Raw genomic sequence first — 27056 nt, 5'->3', positions numbered from 1 at the left:
ACACTTCTTCTCCCCAGAATTTTGACTGAGAATAGGATGTTATAGCAGTCTACTGCAAGCAGGGAAATTTCTTTATATGCTCTTGTATGTATTTTTTTAATGTTGAATGTAAATTTTATTAAGTATTAGCATTTTCTCCTAATGCCAGTGTTTCAACAGCATCATGCTGAACAAGCATTGCTTTTGCTATGTTTTGTGCTTGCCCGCATTTGCTCCGCTTCATCACATACGTCTGTTTTACAAGAAAAATATGCTACCTTCTCACAAGTAAAATAAAAATGATTTATTAGGTAGAGCACATAGCAGTTTGATAAGCATAGGCATAATACATTAACAATGAAAATATAATTACTGTACTAAAATTTACTTCACTCTTAAAATGATTATGGCTCTGTGTCAGTGACTTTCAACCTTCTTCATCTCATGGCACACATAAATTACTAAAATTAGTAATTTCTGAAGCACACCAAAAAGTTTTATATTTTTTGCCAATATGTCAAAAAAAAAAAAAGGTATTTTGATTCATTCACACCAGACAGATATTGTTGTGGTGCCTGCTGTCATTTTTTAAATTTGACAATCTACAGGAAAAGAGGTCAATGCCCCTGACTAAATAGTCAGGTACTGTTATGTTTTAAAATTTCCTGCAGCACACCAGTTAAAAATTGTTGCTCTATATGAAAAAGCAGAGGCTTTTAAAGATGTTAAGAAAGCAATTTCCCAAAACATTTTAACTTGCAATGAGAAAATTATAGTGCAGGTTAGGTAATACTGAAAGTTAATCTTATCCTAAATCTTCATAAGGTCCAAACTATCATAGAAAGGTCAAACTATCATATTGTGATAGTTTGGACCTATAAAACTATCATTTTATGATAGCATAAAAAAACTTTAATGCTAGTTTTTATGCTATTAAATTATTACTTGCCTAAATCTTTGTAAGGTCCAAACTACCATTCTATGATAGTTTGGACCTTATCATTCTATGATAGTTTGGACCTATAAAACTATCATTTTATGATAGCATAAAAACTTTAATGTTAAAGTTTTTATGCTATTTAATTATTCCTTGCCAATAGGATATGTAGCTATTCTTGCTGCTTTCAATCATTAAAAAAATAAAAGCATGACAGTTGCTTTCAAGAAAATAATGTGGTATTCACAGCTGCACTCATAGAGAAATCAACTCAATTTCAATTTGATTACATCAAACTTCTGCCTTAAGCTGTCAACCCTTACTTCAAGGATAATTGTAATTTACAAGTAAGATTCTTTTTTTTTTTAAAGATTTTATTTATTTATCTTTAGAGGGGAAGGGAAGGAGAGAGGGAGAGAAACATCAATGTATGGTTGCCTTTTGTGCATCCCCTGCTGGGAAGTGGCCTGCTGGGAAGTGGCCTGCAGGGAACCGGCCTGCAACTCCGGCATGTGCCCTGACTGGGAATCGAACCTCGATTGTCTGGTTTGCAGGCCCGAGCTCAATCCACTGAGCTACACCAGCCAGGGTTTACAAGTAAGATTCTTACAATCACAAATTGTAGGGCTCTCCCCCATATTTTTTGAAATACTGAAAAAAAAAAAAAAAAAAAAACCTGCTGCAGAAGAGGAATATTGAGAAGGTTAGCACAGGCAACCATCTGCTCTAATGAGTCATCAGTCCCCCTCACACACAGCACAGAACATTGCAGTGGCAAAAATCACAGCACACAAGACAGCACACTTTATTTTCCTTCTATTTTACAAGGCCTACTCCTACAAGTACATTGCTATTGGTTAATGTACTATACCTGGTAATCTCATCCTAGAAATAATTCTTTTTACTACCAGTCTTGGATGATGCAGCTGATAGGAACAAGGGTTGGGTGTTATATAAAAGCTGAATACCAACGTTCTGAGACAATATTTATGTACAATTCCAAGGACACTTCATTGACACTGAAATATTATTTTAATGTAACACTTGAAAAAATACATTCTGTCTAGTTGATTAAGAACTAGATTCCTCTGGAAATAACAGCTAAAAGATGAAAAATCTAGTTGATTACAATAAAATACTTATTTGCAGACATAGTTTACCTTCTTAGAGAAAGGAATCATAAATCTGTAAGAGTTTACATTCCCACCAGCAGTAAATGAGAGTTCCTTTTTCTCTACAACCTTTCCAACACTTGTTATTACCTGTCTTGGTACCAGCTATTCTAATGGATACGAGGTGGTCTCTTATTGTAATTTCCATTTGCATTTCCCTAGTAGCTAGTGAAGTTGAATATCTTTTCATATCTGTTGGCCATTTGTATGTCTTCTTTGGAATAGTGTCTGTTTAGGTCCTGTGCCCATTAAAATTTTTCTTTTATTGATTTCACATGCAGGGAAGCAAGGGAGAAAAAGAAGGAAACATCAATGTGAGAAATACTGATCAATTGCCTCCTGTGTGCCCTGATTGGGGACTGAACCTGCAACTTAGACATGTGCCCATACTGGAAATCAAACCGGCAACCTTTCAGTCTGCAGGATGATGCCCAGCCATCTGAGCCATACCAGCCAAGGCAGTACTCTGCTCATTTTTTAAAACTGGATTGTTTGTTTGATGTTGAATTGTATGAATTGTTTTGGATATTAACCCTTCATCAGAGCTGTTGTTTGCAAATATCATCTCCCATTCTATTTGTTGCCTTTTTGTTTAGCAGGGCAGAGGCTTTTTAGTTTGATATAGTTCCATTCACTTATTTTTGCCTTTATTTCCCTTGCCATTGGGATCAAATCCCTAAGTTCAGTAACCTTAAGACCAAGGTCCATAAGTTTAGTAACCATGCTTTCTTCTATACGATTTGTTGTTTTAGATCTTATTTAGGTTTTTGATTCGTTCTGAATTAATTTTGTACATGGGGACAAAAATGTAATCTAGTTTCATTCTTTTACATGTGGCTTTCCAATTTTCCCAGCACCATTTCTTTAAAAGGTGTTCTTTTCTCCATTGTTTTTTGGGCTCCTTTGTCAAAAATTATTTCCCCATATACATGTGGTTTTACTTCTGGGCCATCAATGATCCCGTTGGTCCACGTGTCTGTTTTTCTGCCAATACCATGCTGTTTTGACCATCATTGCTCTGTAATATAATTTGATGCCAGGGAGTGATACCTCCAGCTTTGTTTTTCTTTCTCAAAATTGCTTTAGCTATTCAGGAGTTTGTGTGGTTCTGTACAAATGTGATGATTTTTTTGTTCTATTTCTTTAATAGAAATAACTATTTTTCAACCTCTTTTAATAGTGCTTTGTAGTTTTTAGTATGTAGGTTCTTCATATCCTTTGTTAGGGGCCAAGATTTAAAAAATCAGTATTTACCTCAGGCCAAAGCTGAAGCCAAATATCACAGACTGACCTTCTGATATAAAATAAAAAGGTTTATCTAAAGTTAAAAATGTTATAATTTTAGTGGTTATTTTGTTCCACTAAAACAAACAAAATTTTAGTTTGTTATTTTGTTCTTAATCTTATGAATCCTAGAACACCAAATAATTCTACAAAGAATAGGTAAGAACCTTCTCTCTATTATTCTGTTTGGTATTATTAAATTTCTACAAATACTTTATTAGCTCCAAAAGGCAATGATACACATATATAGACAGACTTTTGACAAATGTTCAAAGACAATTCAATGGAGAAAATATAGTTTTTTAACAAGTGGTAATAAACAAGTAAATTGGTAAATACAGAAAAGGGTATTTCACTCTGTATCTTGCACCATAGAGAAAGATAAACTAAGAACAAACAGTAGACCTAAATGCAAAACCTAAGACTTTATTATAAAACTTCCTTAGTCACTTTGGATTAGGTAGATTTATTAGAGACAGTACTGAAAGCACAATGCCCAAAAGAACAAATAAATTATACTTCATGAAATTAAAAACTTTTGCTCTTCAAAACAAAAAAAAAAGTTATGAACTGGGGAAAATATTTAAAAAGCATAAATCTGATAAAGGACATATCTAAAATATATAAAGAACTCCCAGGACTCATTCCAAACCTAGAATGGCTAAAATTTTAAAAGACTGACTGCAGGAAGTGTTGGTAATGAGGCAGAACTAGACCTCTCATGCACTGCTAGTATGAACGTAAAATGGTACGACCACTCTGGAAAACAATTCACAATTTCTTACAAGGATAAACATACACCTACCATATAATCCAGTCATTATACTTCTTGGGTGTTTACCCACAAGAAATGAATGCTCATGCCCAAACAAAGACTTTTACATGGATGTTCACAGCACCTTTATTCACAATAGCCAGAGAGTGGAAACACAACCCCAATATCCATCAGTAAGTAAATAGATAAACAAATTGTAGTATATCCATAGTAGAATAATACTCAGTAATAAAAACAAATCACTGAAACATGTAACAACCTGGAGTAATCTCAAAATAACTATGCTAAGTAAAAAAGCAGACAGGAAAAAAAAATGGTTCCATTTATATAAAATTCTAGAAAATGCAAATAAAGGCACCTTGGGACCTCACGCAGTTCTCCCAATTGTCACCAGTTGCCCTGTCATATTTTCCTGAATCTCACTGACAGTCTGAAATCTCTTCCCTTTCAAAGATGATTTTAGTTTTGGGAAAAGCCAGAAGTCACAGGGCACCAAATCTGGGATGAAAGGGGGCTGAGTCACCTGGGTGATTTGATGTTTCTCCAAAAAACTCTGCATGAGATGTGATGCATGAGCAGGAGCACTGTTGTGATGAAGGTCCCAATCACCAGTTGCCTATATCTGTGGCCTTCTGAATCATCTAAGTAGTTTCTACGGAGGAACGTTCAAGCTTAATGTTAAATTGATGCACATCTGTTGCTATACTCGCACAGTATGCATGCTCACTCAATGGCATCTACCTCCTGAAGTCATAGTTGTTCATGCAAGTGCATTTCAGTCCACTCTCTCTGGCTGTAAGGTTACAGTGATGTTGCACAACTGTTTTTGTTACGTTAACAATGGCTATACTTTTTCTGGACAGACCTCATATAATGTATCACATATTGAACTTCTTTATATGAAAACTTCTGGTCAAGATGGCAGAATAAGTAAATCAGAATTGTATCCTCTCACAATCACATCAAAATTACAACTAAGAACCACCATCATTCAGAACTGCATGAAATCTTGCTGAAGATAAGTCCTATGGCTAAGGTTACAAAGAAGCCACATCAAGACTGGTAAGAGGGGCGGAGCCTTGGAATAAGATGGTCCTGAACTAACTGTGGTGGCTAAAAATCGGGAAGGTTGTAGATTCAGTTTTATGCATCAGTTAATATATCTGTGGCTCCTATGGGTCTTCATGCCCTATCCTGTCCATATTGCCGTGTTGTGAGGCACTCTGTGACCCGTTTTGTGACTCATATTTAGCTTTGCTAGGATTCCGTGTGTTCAGTGGTTTATTAGTTGTCATTACAACTCTGTCCAAGTAGAGTTCTGAATTCTTACAGTTCAGTATCCCATTCTCTATTTATAATTGGTGTGTTAACTCAGCTCTACCTAACACATAGAAACTAGCATACAAAATGAGGAGACAAAGATACATGTCTCAAATAAAAAAACAGAATAGAAATCCAGAAAAAGAACTAAACAACATGAAGACAAGAAATCCAGAAAAAGAACTAAACAACATGAAGACAAGTAATCTAGTAACAGACACAGAGTTCAAAACAATGGTTATATGATGCTTAATTAACTTAGGGGAAGAATAAATGAACTTAGTGAGAACTTCAACAAAGAGATAAAAAACATTAAAATACAGACAGAAAACAAAACAAAAAAAGAACTAGTCAGAAATGAAGGATACACTAACTTCATTTATAAAGATTATATTCAGTTTATATTCCCTATAAAGAATATAAGGAATCAATATTGGGGAATCAACAGTACAGTACATGAGGCAAAGGATCAAATTTGGAAGACAAGATTTGGAAGACAAGAAAGCAGAAAGCATCTCACCAGAAAAGCCAAAAGAAAAAAAGAATACAAAAAATTGAAGATAGTTTAAGGAGCCTTGGACACAACATCAAGCATACCAACATTTGCATCATGGGGGTGTTGGAAGAAGAGAGAGCAAGGAATTGAAAAGCTATTTGAAAAAATGACAGAAAACTTTTCTAACTTGGTGAATGAAACAGACATACAAGTCCAGGAAGCACAGAGTGTTTCAAAACAGATGAACTCAAAGAGGCCCACACCAAGACACAACACAATTAAAATGCCGAATGTTAAAGGCCAAGAGAATCTTAAAAGCAGCAAGAAAAAAAGCACTTACAAGGGAATGCCATGAGACTGTCAGCTGATTTCTTATCAGAAACTTTACAGGCCAAAAGGTAATGGCACAAAAATATTCAAAGTGATGAAAAGGAAGGATCCATAACCAAGATTACTCAGCAAAGCTACTATTTAGAATGTTAGGATAGATAGTTTCTCAGACAAGAAAAAGCTAAAGGAGTTCATCACCATTAAACCAGTGTTATAAGAAATGTTAAAGGGTCTTCTAGAAGAAGAAAAAAAGATTTAAAAATAGGAATAAAATGGCAATAAATACATATCAATCAATAATTACTTTATATGAAAATGGATTAAATGTTCTAATCAAAAGACATATAGTGGATCAGTGGATAACAAAAAAGACCTTTACATATGCCGTCTTCAAAAGACTCACTTCAGATGGAAAGATATACACAGACTGAAAGGGACAAAAAAGATATTTTATGAAAATGGAAATGGGGGAAAAAAGGTGGGGTAGCAATACATATACCAGATAAAACATACTGTAAAACAGTCTACTCAGCCATAAAAAAGAAGAAAAATTTCACTGTTTGTGACAGCATGGGTGGACCTGGAGAACATTATGCTAAGCGAAAAAAGCCAGTCAGAAAAAGACAAATACTGTATGATTTCACTCAAATGTGGAATCTAATGAACAAACTGAATAAGCAAAATAGAGAAAGACTCAAAGTTAGAGAGCAAGCTGACTTCTCTGAGGGATTGAGAAAAAAGGAAAAAGGACTCATAGACATGGACAACAGTGTGGTGACTGTGGGTGGGAGGATAAACGGTAATGAAAAAAATTAAAAAGGAAAAAAAGTTACTATGAGAGATAACAAAGGACCCAGCAATTCCACTTCTGGGTAGTTATCTGATTAAACCCAAAACACCAAATCAAGAAGATTATATATATATATATATTCATATTCTTATTGCTGTTATTTACAATACCCAAGACACGGAAGTAACCTAAATTTCCACCAATAGATGAATGAATAAAGAAGAAGTAGGGCATACATAATGCAATATGACTTAGCCATAAAAAGGAATGAAATCTTGCCATCTGCAACAATGTGAATGAACCTAGAGGGTGTTGTGCTGAGTACAGTAAGTCAGACAGACAAAGACAAATGTCACATGATTTCACTTACATGTGGAATCTAAAAAACAAATTAACAAGCAGAATAGAAACAGACGACATTGAAATCATCCAACTGTGATATGAGAATAATATATGTTAATGTTATTAGGAAAAAATAAAGAAAACTATAAAAAGTGAAAGAAAGGATATAGAACATTTTGAAGACTGCTAGATGGGAGGGGAATTGGGCAAAAAAGGTGAAGAGATTAAGAAATACAAATTGGTAGTTACAGAATAGTCATGAGGATGTCAAATATAGCATAAGAAATATAAACAATAGTATTGTAATAAATGTTTGGTGTCAGATGGGTAGAGTTATCAGAATGATCACTTCACAAGTTATATAAATATCTAATCACTTGGATGTACACTTGAAGCTAATCTAATATTATGCCAACTGTAATCAAAAAGTAAAAAATTATTTAATAAAAAAGTAAGAACACACCACTGCTTAGGGAATACTCTTGCCAAAAACTAGAACCTAAATATGATCAAGTCTCTAGATCGAACTAACCATTTTGAAGAATATAGAAAACGAAGGGATGTATTAAATGACACTTAAGGGATGAAACTAATAAAATCCAGATCATAAAAATCTATATAGGACAAATTACTCGATTTATTTAATAAATACACTGAAACAGAAATTATAAGAAAATCAGAGAAATTCAAAATGACTGGATGGATAGTTGATAATATTAAGAAATTATTAATATTCTGATGTTTTTGTATAATGACAAAAATACTCCTTTACATGCTGAGTGTACTTTTGCTTTTTAAAATTCTGTACTTGCATAAGCCTAAAAGTATATCTGCACCTATAAAATTAAAAAATTTATTCAGTCATGTGGGTAAGTCAAAACATTTTCATGTAAGATATCCAATTAATGCCCTGGCTGCTATGGCTCAGTGAATTGAGCACCAGCCTGTGAACCAAAAGGTCATAGGTTTGATTCCCAGTCAAAGCACATGCCTAGGTTGCACACCAAGAGGAAACCCATCAATGTTTCTCTCACACATTGATGTTCTCTACTTCTCTTTCTCCCTTCCACCGTCTCTAAAAATAAAAAATGAAAAGATATCCCAGTAACTAAGAAGAAATCATGTATATGTCCTAATTTTCCATACCAAATAAAATTTTTCTTCTGTCCAAAGCAATGACTTCTGAATGTAGAAAAATAAAATATACACACGGTATAGTACAAAAATTAAAAGAATTTTAAATGATTTTATTTACTTTAGAAATAGAGGAAGGGAGGGCGAAAAGGGGAGAGAAACATCAAACAGCTGCTTTTTGGGTGCCCCTAACTGGGGACCTGATCAGCAACCCAGGCATGTGCCCTCATTGATTTTAAAGAAGAAAGGAGGGGGGAGGGAGGGAGGGAGGGGGAGGGAGGGAGGGGGAGGGAGGGAGAGAGGGGGAGAGAGGGGGGGGGGGGAGAGAGAGAGAGAGAGAGAGAGATTGAGAGGGAGATCAATGGGTTGCCTCCCACATGTCCAGGACTAGGGATCCAACCCACAACCCACCTACCTATGTGCCCTGACTAGGGATCTAACCTGCAACCTTTTGGTGCACAGAATGATGCCCTAACCAACTGAGCCACCTGGCTAGGACTGTATTTTACTTTGAAATAAAAACTTAAAAGTTGAACTAAGAAGCAGCTAAAACAAAGTCTGGTTGTTTTGCATTGCTCAAGCACATCTGGAGCTCTTCTGCATCATACCGTGCACTACGCATTGTATTTTCAATGAAATAAGCTTAATTTTCAGAAAAGACACCAAACATGGCATGTTGCAGGTATAATTCTTAAACAGGTTTACCATCTAAAGAACAATGGCTTTTATGGGTAGTATTAAAAATCAAAAGTGAAAATGTATGCCCTTGCTGGTGTAGCTCGGTGAGTGGGTTGAGTGCAGGCCTGTGAAAAAAAGGGATCATGGTTCCATTCCCAGTCAGGGCACATGCCTGGGTTGCAGGCCAGTTCCCAGCGGGGAACACAGGAGAGGCAACCATACACTGATATTTCTCTCCCTCTCTCCTTCCCTTCCCCTCTAAAGATAAATGAATAAAATCTTTTAAAATAAATAGATAAACATATAATGACATTAAAAAAGAAGAATCAAAAGTGAAAATGTTATTGTAGTAATTTAGTCAAATATTGAAACAAACAACAACCACCACCAGCAACCAAAACATCATAGATTAAGTCTGAAAATACTTATACAATACCATCAATTTTTTAAAAACTGACGGCAACTGTCAAATGTATTAGAATTAATGAACAAATATAAGGGGAGTTTCAAATCAATTAAAGTAATTACTAGGTAATTTTATTCACAATTGTGGCTAATTTTAAAGATGGCTTTAATAGTTTCTGGTAAAAATAAAAATTTGCTACCGTGAAAATATTCACCTACTTCAGCTGTCTTTACAGGCTCACATTGTGTGTGTGTGTGTGTGTGTGTATGTTTACTATATACATAATACATATATCCTATGTATATGAGAATACATTTATTAAACCAAAGTCACTTTCATCTCACAATATAAAAAAAGAGAATAGTAAAACTTTTAAAGTTTGTACTGAAAGAAATGAAATAGAAAACACTGTTAGTGACTACAATTTTACTATAATAGAGAACTTGATATTGAAGAGAATATTCAATGATCTCTTAATGTTTCCTTAGAATAAATGAGTAATGATTTTTTTCTGGATTAAGATGAAACATAAACTCATGATAGCTATACTTCAATTATTGCTTAATTTATTTATATTTTCCAATACAAAACCACTAATCCTTGTGAATCATCTCAATGTAGGAAGGGAAAATTTTTTTCTAGTTCATATCTCCATTATTTTCTCCACAGTCCCATGTCTATTTTATGTGAGGATAAAAGTAAGAAAAAACAGTTAAAATGAAAGGCAAATATTTTAAACATAAGCTCAAGAGTTTCTGTTCTATAGGTCTGTACAATTTTAATATATTTCTACAATCCATTGTAGAGATAACAATTTAGAAATAAAAGAGCTACTTCCTTACATACTAATGATCATATGCTTTGGAAAATCTTTTTGTAGGAAATATTAAGTCATTGCCAAAATAATGGTTTTTGTGTTGATATTTCTCAGTTCCTATTAATAAATCTGCTTTAGAATCTTTGGTAGAAGTACATTATTTTTCTCCTTTTTTTAAAAATAACCTCATTCTAGTTCTTCCTCAATACCCCCAAACTTCATCTCAAATTCTACTCCTTTCTCCATACTTCACACCTGTTACTGAATTTTAGAAAATGTCTTAAGTCTCCTTTACAAAATAAAGGGTGGGGCAAAAGTAGATTTAGTAATTCACACGGAAATTAATAAACTGTTTTGCATACTCTCACAACTGTAAACCTTTTGCCCCACCCTATATGCACTAGGCTCTCTGCATTCATGACTGATTTACCTATGGGACAGACTTAAACATGAGTAAATTTAAGCTTAGATTAAGTAAACTGTCTAAGGTCACAAAACTTAAATAAGGGGTACATTCAGAATATGAACCCAAGTTTATGATTGGGAAATCTATTCTAGTAAAGTATTATATTTCTTTACATTTAAATACCACTTAGGTTTTATATACTTCACATAGGTTATTTATTTACAGTTTAATCTCACTTGAACTCACAGTAACCTTGACAGTAAAGTTCCCAAGTATAAAGACTTTAACCCACACCCCCAACTTAAGAGCATGTAACTAAAGTGGCAAAGCTGAATGACAATCCTTTTAGTCTAGTGCTAAATCACTTCTTGCCTGTACAAGCCACTTTTTCATTAAGTACAACTCACTCCTCTTCCTTTTACTATCATCCAAATATGTTGTGAAAATAAGGTGCTCAATGCATTAATAAAGTCCATCTGAGGTTTATATCTATTGTATTGACCATGACTCAGATGGTCGTTATTACTAATTTATATTTGAAAGCTTATACTTAGTGCACAACCTTAGAAGGAGCTATGATCTGGAAGAGCTTTAGAGGTAGTTTAATTTTCTTGTCCAGTTCTCTTTAACACTCATTCAATAAACAGTTTACTGAGTAGCTATCAGGTAGTTCAGCATCCTGGTGTTAAAGACAACAGTAGAAACACTGTCCTTGAAGTGCTAGGAGCTTTACAGTTTACTAAGGAACAGACTAGAAAACAGTAATTAAACACAATGTGCTAGAAGTGAAAATAGAGGAATAGGAAATGTTGTCTATTAGTATACAGTCTATAGGCTCTCTGCTCATAGGGAAAGAAAGCATTTTTTTTTCTTTTTTTAAAGCTTTTGCTTTCTTTTTTTTTTAAAGATTTTATTTATTTATCTTTAGAGGGGAAGGGAAAGAGAGAGGGAGAGAAATATCAATGTATGGTTGCCTCTCGTGTGTTCCCTGCTGGGAACTGGCCTGCAACCCAGGCATGTGCTCTGACTGGGAATCGAACCGCGATCGTGAGGTTCGCAGGCCTGCGCTCAATCCACTGAGCTACACCAGCCAGGACAGAAAGCATTCTTGAGGGTGGTGATAATCTACAAAGGCAGTGAAATATAACACCTCAGAGTAAACACACACGAGGTTATCAGTGACCCCACCACAAAAATCCTTGTGTGCCATTTAATATTTGACTACAGCGCAGTTCTCTAAAACATGTTAAGATTTCTACATGTAACACTCAAAAACTGATCAAGGTAGTGTAATTATTTCCAAGCTTCAAAGTACTTGTTTGTGTATGTAAATTGTGTATAATAATAAAGGTCTTTTTCATTTTCAAATTTAATAGCAATTTAGTCACCAATTCCTGCTGTTAATCTTTCAGATTTCATTAGTGGTCTAAGTCATTGCCTCCACAAGTTCCCTAAAATTGGGGGAGTTGTGAAGGAAAACTGCAGAGTCATTCAACCTCTTTCATACTGACATTTACGCCCTAGTACTCATTACTTTTTAACTGGTTTTCTCTTTCCAATTTCCATCTTACCCAGACGGGACTGGTCTGAAGCTCTAGGACACTTAATGGGATCTGTTTAATTTGGTGGAATGTCACTGCAGGAGGGGAAATCTTGTTAAATTGCTGTTACTCTAGAAGTTAATTTTTTGTTCTCTTTGACAAAATAAGACCAATTTATTGTAGAGAACTTGGAAAACACAGACAAACTAAGTCAGTCACATCTACCAAAGATGATTCCATCTTTCTCATTTTTTCTGCTCTTTTTAATGGATTCTTCAATTATATTGGCTAGAAAACAAAAAGATTTAAACGCAAATATGATTTTTAAGCTTAAAAATTTACATTTCAAAATCAGAATTGTAATTTGTCATGCCTTTCCATTTAAAAGAACCAAGGGGCTTTCTGAGTTTGCAGTATAAATAAAAGAGTTTAAACCCCAAACTGAAAAATACTCTTCCCTACAGCACATTGTTTGGGGTCAAAACATTGGTTACATTGCAAATGAAATGGGAGTACACTGGGTTGGTCTAAAACCTAAACGTAATTTCTGTATTTTCACAAAATACAATTCATCAATATCTGAAGAAGTCACCTGAAATTTTAGAAATGGGGAAAGCTCAAGAGAGGCACAGGTGCTACTTAAAATGAATTTACCACTGGTCAAGGAATTGATTAGGAGTGCGCTTTTAGGGGGAAGTGGCAAAAAAAAAAAAAGTCAGAGCATAAAACACGAAGTCGGTAATGTCTCGACCTAATCTTTCCTTTAAATTTACGGTGAATTACGTTTGATTCAATTTTATTCTAGCCCAATAAATTTCTGAAAAATTAGCTCCTTCTCTGTGAAACTTAACCACTTTCCCATAAACTAGCCAGTTTCCTGCAGATCACGACACCATAAGTCTTTCAACGCCTCCCTTACCTTTCAATTGAGACTGTCGTATTCAAACCTCCTATTTTGAAGATAGTACATCTTTACTCTTTCAATTATCCCCTCCCTTACTGCACCACAAAATCAGAGAAAGGCAAAAGACCTGCCTTTACCCTTCTAGTTTTATCTAAAGTATGTGAACACCTATAGAACGCTTCTTGCGAGGAATTCAGGGAAAAACTCGTAAGTACTGAGAAAGCTCGTTCGGAAGCAGGCTTTACAGTGACTCCGCAGTGAGGGCCACATCAGTGTCATTCCCTCCCAAGCCAGTCTCACCGGAGACGCCTCCGCCTCCGGGGTTTTTCTTACTTCCCCGGTTCTCCTTACCAGGATGAAGGTAAAGACAGTGCAGGGCGTCTGACAAAGAAGAGGCTTTGAGAATTGGAACCTAGAGGCTACTACAGATCCCCCAAGAATGGCTGAACCAATCCCACTACCAGAAGCCCCAAACACTCCGAACAGAGAACCGTAATGGCCCGTAATGGCCGCACTCACCCCCAACCCTGAGAAAAGTGGATGTCTGGACCCCTACGTCGCGGGGACGGATACAGTGAGAGAGCAGGGGTGAGAAATGAGCTCCTTGCCGGTCCAGGATGACAGCGGGAAGGAAGCCTGGAACAGCGGAGGCGGCCGTTCACACTGTCCCTTCTCTTCCTCCTCCTACCCCTTCTTTAGTCCCCACCTGCCGCCGGTTACAGGGCGTCGCTCACCTGACAGTGCGCGAGATGCAGAAACCGTGCACACCAAGGACCCACAGACTCCGTCACTGTGGATGGGAAGACTTCCACTGCAGGGGCGGGTCTAGACAGTCACGTGGTCCTGAGCTCCGCCCCGTCAGCCGGGCGGCAGTACAAATCAAAGTCCTGTATTTTTGCGGATTGCTTGAACATTAATTTTGTTGCGATTAAATTTTAAGAACAAAACCTAAAAACTTGCACAAAGATTACGTTGCAAAGTGCAATGTAGAAGGAGCGGGTGAACGGGTTAAAAAAAAAAGTGCTTTGCTAAGGAAGTGACGCTAACGACCCGCTCTATAAACCGGAAATGGCCAACGCGTTCCGTCCCTCCCGCACCAGGCTGTAAAATCCCAATCTTGAAGGTTTGAGGCCATCACATGATCTCAAAACTTGAAACGTGGTGGGCCGAAGCCAGGTTACCTGGCCATTTGTTAATTACGTTTGTCTTAAAAAAAGCAAAAAACCGAAAAACCTCATTCATTTGAGTTTTCCACAGGCTTCTATAAAAAAGAACCTACTTTATAAAATCTCATTACGAGAACGGAGCGTTTGAAGGTCGTCAGGAGAACTACCAACCGGGAAGAACAGGGTTGGGGAAGACTGATTTCCCTTAAGTGAGAGGGACGAAGGAGGGGCGGAAAGATCCGGATTTTACCGCCAGGGCCTACCGGGCAAGCCCCACAAGTAATGTCGTAAGGCAAGGGAGGAGGAAGATGACGCCAGAGGGCACAGCCCAGTAGAAGATGGAGGTCTTAAAGTGGAGGGGGAAGGGTGCGTGGAGGCCAGGAGTGAGGCTGCGCGAGAGTCGGCCTACGCGCCGGCGCGCAAAGGGGGGCGGGGTTAAAGGTCACAACGCGGCGGCGGGTCTGGCTGGCGGCGGCCGCGGGCGGGAGCCGAGTACCCTGAGTGCACGTGTGGAGAAGTGGCAGCACCGGTCCCGCTAAGGGACAGTCCCGCACCAGAGACGCAGGGCCGCGCTCCACTCTCGCGGCCTTCGTCACCCGCTCAGCTCCTTGCCTTAGGCGTGGAGGTCGGCTAGTGGGGTTGAGTGGCCCGAGCTGAGGACACTGAGAGCTCAGGTCGGCGACGACAACGGCGTTGATAGCGGTGGTAACAACGGCCTCAGCAGGCGGGGAAGATGAAAGGGTGAGGAAGGGCAGCCGGGCAGGGCCGGGCCGGCGGGAGAGAAGGATTGCGAAGGAGGGGAGAGACTGGGCGAAGACCCGGCGGAGGGAGATTTCTGGGTTTCTCTGCTCCTGGAGGGGGGCGGAGGCTCGGCTCGGTCTGTTCGCGCGTTGAAGGGCCAACAGAGACAAGACCCGGGCAACCCAGGTTCTCGGCCCAGAGGACGAGTGTGTGTTGACTGGAGGATAGCAACTGAGTGGCACGGGAAGAGCTCTTGTGAGATCCCTGCCGTCTTCAAGCCAGAAACCGAGGGCTGAGACACCCCCCGCCCCGCCACTTCGAGTGGAGTGGTCTAGTTGTCCTCTTCAAACCTAGGCTCCACATTGAGAAGCTTGGTGTTTGTCATTTTTCAGTTTTATTCATGGTTGAGAGCAGTGCAGACCTTCTGGAGGAAGGATTTGGAATAAAGAGAAGGGAGACGAGTATTTAGAGCTAGTGACTCAACTGGATTTGGGTTGGGTCAGAGTGAGTGGAGGAGGGGGGAAGAGAGCGGGAGCCTTGTAGATTTGGGGTGCCAAAACGTTTAAGGAACTATTGTTGATCAGTAGGTGGAGCTGTTGCTACAGTAGTTCAGTATCGCCCCTGTACTGTGGGGGTCCGTAGTTACTCTGACACTTTTCTTCAGGTGATTGGCAGTTAGCATTCTCCCATAGTTTCCGTCTTGGATACAATTAAGGATTATTTTGGTTCGACTATTTTGATTTGGATAAGATGTCACCTACTGTTAAATTACATACTGTTAAAGTGTTAATTACATAATACGGTGTTTTAAAATATTGCCTATTCCTCCTTAGAGGAAGAAATGAAATCTTTAACAATGTTAAAAGATTTTCTGTGACTCCTGAGTTTTCTGTTATAGCAAGTGAAAGAATGTAAATGTTTTGAGTTGGTGAAGCCTTTCCAACTATTCAGCAACTCTTCTGAGGATGAAATAAAAGTCAGTATTCTAAGTAATCTGCCTAAAACAAGGGTCTAAATGTTATCTCGGTGTATTTATGTATTTGAGGTTGCAGAAGACGCCAAGAGTTTAATTTGGTTTTATTTCTGTAAGGCGATTCTTTATTCCGGTTTTGCTTTAAATATTGGAAATTCCTTCTAACGTTGAGTCGTATCTCTTGTAATTAAAGTTTCGAAGTCACGAAGAAATTTTCTTATTATTTCACATCAGGCTCTAAGCGTTCCAATCAGGATACCAGTTGAGGGGTAGAAGAAGTATTTACTGCACTTGAATTATGATGTAGGAAGTTTGGCTCTTTTAGATATGATCCGATATATTTTGGAGAGATTTTTTTCTTGAATTTGGGTGCCGTTTTGTACTCATTTTTGTATTCTCTAGGTCACTCAGGGCTTATTAGTCTTGTTTTCTTGAAAAGACAATAATAAAAAAAATGAGGCTGAGGAAGAGTTCCCAGTGTTGAGACTGTGCATGGATTTGTAAAGGAAGGCCTCCAAGAAATTATTCTATATATTTGGTTCCAAAACTTTTGGTTTAGCTCAGTCACACTAAGATGTATTGTTTTGATACATAACTTGGCAGTAGAAATAGGCCAAAGAGTAGTATTAATCACAGTCTACCTTCAGTTAATATACGAGTGAGACAATTATCATTTATTTAAAATGATTATTTATGGGTAACAACCTGATGGAGTGAAATTTAGAGGAAATTTTTAGTTATTGAATCTGTATCTTATGCCATCAAATGTGCCTGAAATGAAATTAAATCAAGTTACCGTGTTTTTAATGATGAACTTTTAAGATGATTTCATAGGAATAGTCCCTTTAACTTCATAGATGAACTAACTCCCAGGTAGGGTGGGACTTTTAAATTTTTTTTTTACTTCTGAACCTGTATTTAAGCCACTGAATAAATGAAGACAATAGACATTACTTAAAATATTTTAAGGTTCTCAAGCTCAAAGACTTCTATCAACATGCACAATGTGGTTAGTGTTGAAAGGCCTGTGAAATGAAGTAGTGGTCCTGCTTACATGATTTTTGTATAAAATTTTATTTGCTTAAGTATTTCATTGTGTATGGAAGCTTGTTGAATTGTTTAAATGAATAGAAATATATAAAGTGGGAAATGATTTCAAATTTTAAATTATTTTGTTTAAATATTTTACATCATGTCTATATTGCCTATAATTTTCAAACTTTTTAGTTATTTCACCAGTTTTTCTTCCTATTTTATTTAGCTTTTATTAGTAGTAGGACATTCCATTATGCGGACATGTAATTGTCTTTTCCCCATAGTACATAAATGTGCAGTTAATTACTGCATGTATTTATATGCATGATCTAGAAATTTGAGGTATGTTAGGATGTGTTACTTTTGTACTGAGGTTGCTTATTGTTATAAACCAGGAATGTTGTAGGTTGGTAAGCTGATTTTTAAAAAATCTGTTGTTCCTCTTAGGGAAGGTGAAATTTAAGCATGAGGGAGTGCTGTACACAGACATGACTGAGATGGCAGTGTAATTGGTCCATATAATAGAAAGTAAAACTGAATCTGTTTACCCTTTATCTGTAGTAAAGAGCTGTAGTAAAACTTAGTTCTAATAAAAATGTCTAACAAGATGTGAATACATGTGCACAAAGTAAAGAAGGAGGTAGCCCTGACCAGTGTGGTTCAGTTGGATGGGCATCATACCGCAAAGTGAAGGTCACTGGTTTGATTCCTGGTCAGGTCACTTGCCTGGGTTGAGAGTTCAGTTTAAAAGATACAAGATGGAAGTGACTGGTTCACTTCCATCATCTGTTTGCATTTATTCAGTGCCTAACTTAGTGGCAAAATGTTAGTCTTCTCCTGTTTAATACAGTAGTGCCTAGTTATAATTGAGCAGTTGAAATGTGACTTGTGTTACTGAAAAACTAGATTTTAAATTTTAATTTAAAAAACCGATATTCAGTTGGTTGTCGGACAATTATGTTTGGAACAACTTGGATATGTAGATCTACTGTAAATTTAATGAAATGTAAATATAGATTAGATATTTCTGATGAAAATAATGTGTGAATTGAGATGTGTTAGAAATGTTATCTGCTGGATTTTAAGACTTAATATGAAAAGATTTCAGTAAAAGTAAAATAGTCAATAATTGTTATTTTTATTATATGTAGAAATTGTTTCACTTGCACCTTTTTGGCTTGTTAATGTACACACTAGTAAGTTATAAATTACATATGTGACTCAAATTAGATTTCTATTAGACAGTGCTGTGCTAGACCCTGAAGAATCCAATTTGTGTGAAACGTGACTTCTTGCCTTAGGGTTTGGTCCCAAGTGGTAAATGTTTCTAAATGTTTTAACTGTGGGCCAAAGTTTTTAGATTAAAATATTGTGATCCAATCACTAGGTCTGCAGTAGATAGGGAAGGATAATTGGAAGTATGTATTTGCCTTTCCTGATCTAGTGCCATTGTTCTGTCTCTGTCATTGCTGAAGCTGTTGGGGGCGGGGAGGTTGTGAAGGTGGGGAGGAGGAAATAACCCTGTTTTTCAAAAGGAAAGGCTTCTCAGCTTAGTTCTCGATAGTGTTGAAGTGAATACTTACTTATAAAACTACTTGACATGCATCCTTAATTATTTGTTTTGGATAATTCCCTAGCAGTGAAATTTTTGGATTGGGAGGTACGGGCATTTTAAAATTTCTGATTTTTTTTGCCAAGTTAACTTCAGAAAGGTAGTAGCAGTTTATACTGCCATCGGTGTATGGCAGTATACACTGCTCTTCTGCAGGAACTGATGGAGAGGGGCACTTGAAAAAACCTTAGGGAAATGGAGGAAGACATGGTGGCTGCTGTTTCAGCCATGGGTGGTATAAATATGCTTATTTGGGATGAGTAGTCTACATTGAACATTTGTAAAATGATAGAAATAACTGTCATTTTATCTTCATGAGTTGATTTTGAGGACAGAGTCACATAAAGCCTAACTCTATTTTTGCTTTACTGATTAGGTGATAAATGATCTTTGTTTTCCTTTCCTTTCTTTGTAATTCAGTTGGACATTTCCCACTTCCTCTGGGCATTTTTTTACCTTTGTGACTTAACAGTTTTTAATTTAGATATCGATTACTTTTTTACTTCAAATTACAAAACAATCAGAGATAATGTTCTTTAGAAAATGGGTTGAGACATTCAAATTGGTAAATATTGTCAGAGTGATGCTAGCTTAGGACCCAGATCATTAGAAAGAAAATGCTTTGCAGGCGGACCTTGTTAAGCTACGGCAAGCAAGGAAAATATTTTGTACTTAAGAGCATTTTAAACGTTTCTTATTTCTCTTTCCAGATAACTAAGGTATATTTAAAAATATATTTGGATTTTTCTCTCTCTAGTCTGTATGGTTTATTACTTGTATCATTTAATCTTCATAACAGAGACTTACTGTGATACAAAAAGCATTGAACTGAAAGCAACCATGTTTTATTGTTTATTGTGGCACTGACCACTAATCATAGTAGGGACAGCTAGTAAGTTTATTGACCTGGGCCTAGGTTTCTTTGACTTTTGAAGAGAATAGCTTGCAAGGAAGAAGAATGGCCAAATAACTCTAATTCATGTGATAGTTCTAATATATTGGTAGTATCTTATCAGAATTTAATAGGTCAATAGCTCAGATTGCAAAATAAAAAGGTAATGTCATTGTTTTGTTTTTTTTAGAGATTTTATTTATTTTTAGAGAAAGTGGAAGGGATGGAGAAAAGCATCATATGAGAGGGAAACATGGGTCACTTGCCTCCTGTACACGCCCTAACCAGTGATGGAACCCACAACACATACATTTGCCCTGACCGGGAATTGACCAGTGACCTTCCACTTTGTGGTACAATGCCCAGCCAACTGAGCCACACCAGCCAGGGTTTATTGATCATTAATATCTACTATTACTGCTGTGCCGCATATGCTATATGTTTGCCATCCCTGGCCTTTGTCATCTCTAGCTTTATATTGAGTTGGCAAAAAAGTTGGTTAGTTTTTTCCATTCCATGACTCTAGTAGTGCTTAGTTGTGTTTAACTTCATTTGAAACAATTTTGTTAGATTGTATTGTGACAGCTATCATATCACTGTGCATTTAGAAAAAACTCGCTAAAGTTGGTAAATTTTTGTGCAGTCATTTTAATATTGAAGATGAAAGAAAATATAACATTTTTGGAGTATTATACTTTGTTATTTCACGAAAGGTAAAAATGCAACTGAAATGCAAGAAAGTCTTGTTCAGTTTATGGAGAAGATGCTGTGACTAGTTGAACATGTCAAAAGTGGTTTGAAGTCTCTTGTACAGTCAGTATTTTGGCCAAGTAATTCTTTGCTGTGGGGCTGTCTTATGCATTGGAAGATGTTTAGCAACACACTTGGCCTGTACCCACTAGAAGCCAGTAGTGGGAAATAGCTGACGTGCTCAAAATATCCAAATCAATAAAGTTATTGCTAAAAATGAAAAATGTCTTATTTTATTGAAGAAACTAAACAGACTTTTTGGCCAACCCATTGTGATACCAAGAAACAGTACTTTGAAGTCATATTTGAATTGTAATTTTTTAAGCTGCTGTCTTCATTTCGCTCTTGTGTCTCTATCTTTGGAGACTTGCTCTTTAATCACTCCTTGTCATAGCACTTTTACTCTTTATAGCAGTTAACATGTCCTTCACTGTTAAACACCTGCTACAGGTATAGTATATATAGTCTAAAGAAAAAGCAGTTATGGAGGGTAGCCAAGAAGGAAAGGGATGGTTCTGGGATTTTTTAATAGTTTTTTTTATGGCCTGAAACAATGAAGGAAGAAGAAAAGGCTCGGCCTATGTGCACAGCTAGACAATGAAAGGGATTTATTTATATACAGTACTATTTGAATTTTACTTGTTAGGTTATGTGTAGCTTTTGAAAAAATTTAAGCAGAGAAGTAAAGTGATTGGATCTGTGATTTAGAAGGATTATTCTGTCTGCATTGTTACAGCTTTTTTGCCTTACCTCTATTCTTATGGTACTTCATTAGGCTGGAGATTTTGGATCGAACCATACTGCTCAAAAGCTATACGAATAGGTTATGAATTAGACTTAACAGATTAAAATGGGACATAAGAGTACATCTAAAACTAAATTTCTGTAGAGAAATTCTGTATTTGATGAATGGTGGGGCTATTAACAAAGATATAGATAGTTATTTTAATTTCCTGTAGAGAATGATGCATTCAGTGTTTGATGTATTGAATTTGAGATTCCTGTGAAATAACCAGTAAGCAGTTAGAAAGACATGTTTGGATTCAGAGATTTTTGAAGAAAAACACTATTAAGGAAAAAGCCAGAGCTGGGAAGGAGCTCTCCTAATTGAATATATGTATAGCCATGGAAAATTTCTCAAAGAATAATTTGATTCTTTCTAGGCTGTAATCTTGAGTAGATTGTGTCCATGTGTGTGTTTAACATTTCTAGAACCCGACCAAATAATTGCTTATTTTACACATATGATACTTGCAGTCACACAGCTTGGAGAGCTGACCCACCCACTTTTTTGATACCTGCTAACCCTCTCTAGAACAGTGACTCTCAACCAAGGACATACCTCCTATGCCATCCTAGAAATCTGGTAGGTAGTTGTTGGACACATTTTGGTTGTCACAATGAGGTGGGATGGATAGAGGCTGCTAAATAGCCTACAATGCTCTGTAAAGCCCCTCACAACAAGGAATTATCCAGCCCCCAAATACCAGTAGTACCAAGATTGAGAAACTCTGCTATAAAATTTAGTTGAAATGAGAGAGTCCATTAGTTATGAATATATTAAGGGTCTAAGGAGTAAAGATGACTCTTCTGAGGGAAGTAATGTGTAGCTGATCTTGCACTATAGTGGGAGTTTGTAGACATAGGCAGAGCAAACACCCTGTACAAGAAGAGACCAAGCAGTTAAACTTTAGTGCCAAGATGCAGGTAATTCCTACCTAAAATAAAAACAGGTTTTAATAGATCTGTACTTGATTTTCTCTTTTTTGCTATATGACTTTAAAAGTCAATTTGTAGAGAAGGACCCACTTTCATGTAGTCATGTCTCCATCTTGTGGCCTTGGAAAATACTGCCACTGAATTTTGTTTTTACAACTATGGGCATAATTTGACATTCCCTTTAAATAGCTAAAAACATTTGGGTGCTTATTATCTGATATAGGTATGCTGAATACTTAACATGCATTTTCTCATTATATCACACTGCTCTTTTATAAGCCAAGAACTACCTATGGTTTCCCAGAGCTACCATATTCCAAGCTGAAAAGATTATGAAACTGATTGAATAACAGTGATTTTCTGGTGCTGGCACAACATAATTCTAATAGGTTTCATGAAATGGAAAGCAAGTAGCAAGTTTTCCAGATCTAAGGACTTGATGATACATGTTTCTATGGGTACTTCTGTTACATCAGTCTGTCTCCCCTTTTAGATCATTGGTCTAAAAACTTTGGTAGGAAGTGCTTTGGGGTTTGTTATGAATTTGAAAACCAAGATAAATTAACATGTCACATGAATCGGCTTGAGCGAAGAGAATAATTTCATGTCTGTAATAACTGCTGTCCTCAGATTTTCATAGTTAGGGTTGTAAACTCTACTGCCAGTAGGAACCTAGGATAAAACATATAAGATAAATGAGTAAAACAAGAAGAAATGTAAGCTTTGTGTAAAATCTTACTTAAATATTAGCGCCCAACTTAATTAAAAAAAAACCTGTTGAGTCACTTAGATGTGGCCACATGGCCAGTATAACCTTTTGGCCAAGAATTAGAGGGTTGTCTACAGAGTAGAGGTCTTAAACTAATAAATTATTAGTCTACATTATTAAATTATATCAAAATCTTTTTCTGAAGTAAGCAGTTGGCGCAGTGATTAACAACCCAGGTTTTGCGTCAGGCTGGTTTGAGTTTGAGCCAGAGCTCCTCAATAATAGCTATGCTATATCATACACAAAACTAAACTCAAGATGGATAAAAAACTTAAATACAAATCCTGACACCATAAAAGTACTAGAGAAAAACATAGGCAGAAATTTTTCAGATATCCCAAGCAGCAGTATTATTGCTGATATATCTCCTGAGGCAAGGGATATAAAGGGAAGAATAAACAAATGGGACTGTATCAAATTGAAAAGCTAAATGGCTAAAGAAAACATCAGCAAAATGAAAAGGGAATCAACTGTATGGTAAAACATTGGCCAGTGATACTTCAGATAAGGGTTTGATCTCCAAAATATAAAGAACCCAACACCAGGAAGACAAACCAATTTAAAAATTGGGCAAAGGACCTGAACAGACACTTCTCCAAGTACATACAGGGGGCCCATAGACATAAGAAAGAATGCTCAACATCACTAGCCATCAGAGAGATGCAAATTAAATCACAATGAGATGCCACTTCATACCAGTGGGAATAGCCATCATTAACAAATGAACACACAAGTGCTGGTGAGGATGTGGAGAAAAGGGAAACAGTGCACTGTTGGTAGGAATGGAGACTGGTGTTTCCACTGTGGAAAACAGTATGGAATTTCCTCAGAAAACTAAAAATGGAGCTGCCTTTTGATCTGGCGGTCCACTGCTGGGATTATATACACCTTAAGAATCCTGAACACTAATTCAAAAGAATCTATGCACCCCAATGTTTATAGCACAATTTACAATAGCCAAGTGCTGGAAACAGCCTAAACATGCATCAGTAAATGAGTTGATCAAAAAAGCTGTGGTACATTTACAGAATGGAATACTATGCAGCAGAAAGAAGGAACTTCTACCCTTTGCAACAGCATGGATGGAACTGGAGAGCATTATGTTAAGCAAAATAAGCCAGGTGGTGAAAGAAATACCATATGATCTCACCTATAAGTGGAACCTAATGAACAAAACAAACGAGCAAAATGCAACCAGAAACATGGAAATAAAGAACAAACTGACAGTGACCAGAGTAGAGGGGATGGGGAAAATGGTGGTGGGGGAAAGGGGAAGGTCTAGTGAAGGATCATATATAAAAAGACACGTGGACAACAAAGTGGACGTTGGCTGTGGGACCAGGGTTTGGGAGGGTAGGGGGAAGCAACAAAGGAAAATGGGGACAATAGTAAAAAGAATACTAGCTATGCCACATACATTAAAGGTATACTGTTATGTACTACAGTATTTACAGGGAAATGATTACCATTTTATGTGAAATCCATTTTAACATGGCATATTTTTTCCATTGACCTGTTCCACTTATCTGCATGTTTAGCTTCTATTACCCTCATATTTAGAACTTTACATACATGTGGTGAGAAGTTTATTAATTTAGGTGATTTAAATTTGTATGGTTAACATAACAAGCTTAATTACAAAATAAAGATTTTAAAGGGAGATGTGGGAATCTGAATTTTTAACTGGTGAGATGATTCTGGTGTATAGCTGGGTTTGGAATTCATTCTTAGACTTTGCGATAGTGCTTCTCCAAATTTTTTTCCTACATCTGTGAAACTTGTTTCTTGGACATCTTTATAAGTTCCTGTTCTTTTATCCCTAAAATATAAGTGTTTCTGTTTTTAGATGTTCTAATCACTTGGACATTTTTTTGGTAATGTGATATATTCCCATAGTCAGAGGGTGTACATTTTGCACTTTTTATATCCAGAAAACAACTCTCAAAGTGATGTGTTACAGAAGGGGAGTTCTTTTCTTATGAGCTAAATAAGTGTAAAGGTCTTCGTACATTTTCTTTTCTATCTAATCTTTATTATCTACTTAACATCCACATTGCTTCCAGTGACATTAGGTAACATTTGAAAGTCAGGACTTGTGGCCATTTACACCAAAGGCAAAGACAATGAATGGTGTATGTCAGAGGAGATCCTTGATACACAGACATAACTGGTTTTATTGCACTTCACAGATACTGCATTTTTATAAAATGAAGGTTTGTGGCAATCCTGGTTGAGCAGGTTCTTCTGTGCCATTTTTCTAGTAGCATTTGCCTTCTTTGTCTCTCTGTCACATTTTGGTAATTCTTGCAATATTTCAAACTTTTTCATGGCTATTACATTTGTCATGGTGATCTGTGATCAGTAATCTTTTATGTTACTATTGTAATTGTTTTGGTGTGTCCTGAGAGCCACATCCATATAAGACAGAGAACTTAGTATTAAATGTTAATGTGTGTTTAGACTGCACCACCAAGTGGCCAGTCCTCTGTCTCTTTTAGGCCTTCTAATCCTCGGGACACAATTTTGAAATTAGGCCAGTTTGTAACCCTACAAGGCCCTTTTATTTGTTCAAGTGAAAAAGGAAGATTACATGTCTCACACTCTAAGTCAAAAGCTAGAAATGATGAAGCTTAGTGAGGAGGGCAGTGGAAAGCTGAGACAGGATGAAGCCACACCTCTTCCACCAGTTAGCCAAGTTGTGAATGCAAAGGAAAAGTTCTACAAAGAAATTAAAAATGCTACTCCACTGAACATATAAATGATAAGGAAGCAAAACAGCCTTATTGCTGATATGGGGAGAGGTTTAGTGGTCTGGATTAAAAAATCAAATCAGCTATAATATTTCCTTAAGCCAAAGCCTGATCTAGAGCAAGGCACTAACTCTTCAGTTGTATGAAGGCTGAGAGAGGTGAGGAAGCTGCAGAAGGGAAGTTTGAGGCTAGTTGAGTGTTGTGGTTCATGCAATTTAAGGAAAGAACCCATCTCCATAACACAAAAGTGCAAAGTGAAGCAGCAGGTTAACTAGAAGATGTAGCTAAGATAATTAATGAAGGTGGCTACACTATAAACAGATTTTCATTATACGTGAAACAGCCTTATATTGGAAGAATATAACGTCTAGGATTTTCATAGCTAAAGAGAAGTCAATGCCTGTCCTCAAAGGACAACTTTCTCTTGTTAGGTGACTATATATTTTTTTTTCTTCGAGATTTTACTCATTTATTTTTAGAGAGCGTGGAAGGGAGAAAGAAAGAGAGGTAAGGAAACATCGACGTGTGAGAGAAACATAGATTGGTTACCTCTCAGGCCACAGCCTAGGCATGTGCCTTGGCTGGGAATCAAACTGGCAATCTTCTGGTTCATGGGCTGGTGCTCAATCCACTGAACCGCACCAGCCAGGGCTCCTGTTAGGCGATTTTGAGTTGATACCACTGCTCATTTACTCTTCTGCAAATCTTAGAGCCCTTAGGGATTATGTTAAACCTACTCTGCTGTGTTCTGTAAATGGAACAGTAAAGCCTGGGTGACAGCACATCGGTTTACACACTATGATTTACTGAACATCTTAGGCCCACTATTGAGACCTACTACTTAGAAAAAGATATTTAAAATATTACGCATTGACAATGCACCTGGTCACCCAAGAGCTCTGGCGGAAATGTACAACAAGATTAATGTTGTTTTTATGCCTGCTAACACAGTATCCATTCTGCAGCCCATGGATCAAGAAGTAATTTGGACTTCCAAGTCTTATTTAAGAAATACATTTTGTAAGGCTATAGCTGCCATAGATAGTGATTCCTTCAGTAAACCTGGGTAAAATAAATAGAAAACCTTGTGGAAAGGATTCACCATTCTAGATGTCATTAACATTTGTGATTCACAGGAAGAGGTCAAAATATCAATGTAACAGGCGTTTGGAAGAAGTTGATTTTGATCCTCATGGATGACTTTGAGGGGCTCAAGACTTAAGTGGAGAAAGTAGCTGCAAATGGGGTAGAAATAGCAACAGAACTAGAATTGGAAGAGTTGCTTCTTATGGGTGAGCAAAAGGTTTCTTGAGATAGAATCTAATTCTGTTAAAGATG

The 27056-nt window shown here is 36.9% G+C and overlaps 2 protein-coding genes across 4 annotated transcripts in view; one reads left to right on the top strand and one right to left on the bottom strand.

The window, feature by feature from the left end:
• ATP6V1A (ATPase H+ transporting V1 subunit A) overlaps window positions 1-14247 on the bottom strand; it is a 58157-nt gene extending 43910 nt beyond the window's left edge. The window contains exon 1 of one of the 2 annotated variants that reach the window (XM_037136920.2): window positions 14046-14247. The gene's annotated coding sequence lies outside the window, so the exon portion shown is untranslated. The other variant, XM_037136921.2, reaches the window with a different exon arrangement.
• Window positions 14248-14899: 652 nt separating this feature from the next.
• Window positions 14900-27056, top strand: part of NAA50 (N-alpha-acetyltransferase 50, NatE catalytic subunit) — a 32215-nt gene continuing 20058 nt past the window's right edge. Inside the window, exon 1 of one of the 2 annotated variants that reach the window (XM_037136923.2) lies at window positions 14900-15218. In XM_037136923.2, coding sequence (XP_036992818.1) covers window positions 15211-15218 — 8 coding nt within the window. In that variant the 5' untranslated portion in view covers window positions 14900-15210. The remainder of the gene's footprint in view (window positions 15219-27056) is intronic. The other variant, XM_037136922.2, reaches the window with a different exon arrangement.

The sequence above is a fragment of the Artibeus jamaicensis genome, unplaced genomic scaffold (genome assembly GCF_021234435.1).
Source record: "Artibeus jamaicensis isolate MK-2021 breed Jamaican fruit bat unplaced genomic scaffold, CSHL_Jam_final contig_3126, whole genome shotgun sequence".
In the NCBI taxonomy this organism is placed as follows: Eukaryota; Metazoa; Chordata; class Mammalia; order Chiroptera; family Phyllostomidae; genus Artibeus; species Artibeus jamaicensis.
Note: the sequence above shows the minus strand (reverse complement) of the source record. Positions and strands in the feature narration are given on the sequence as shown.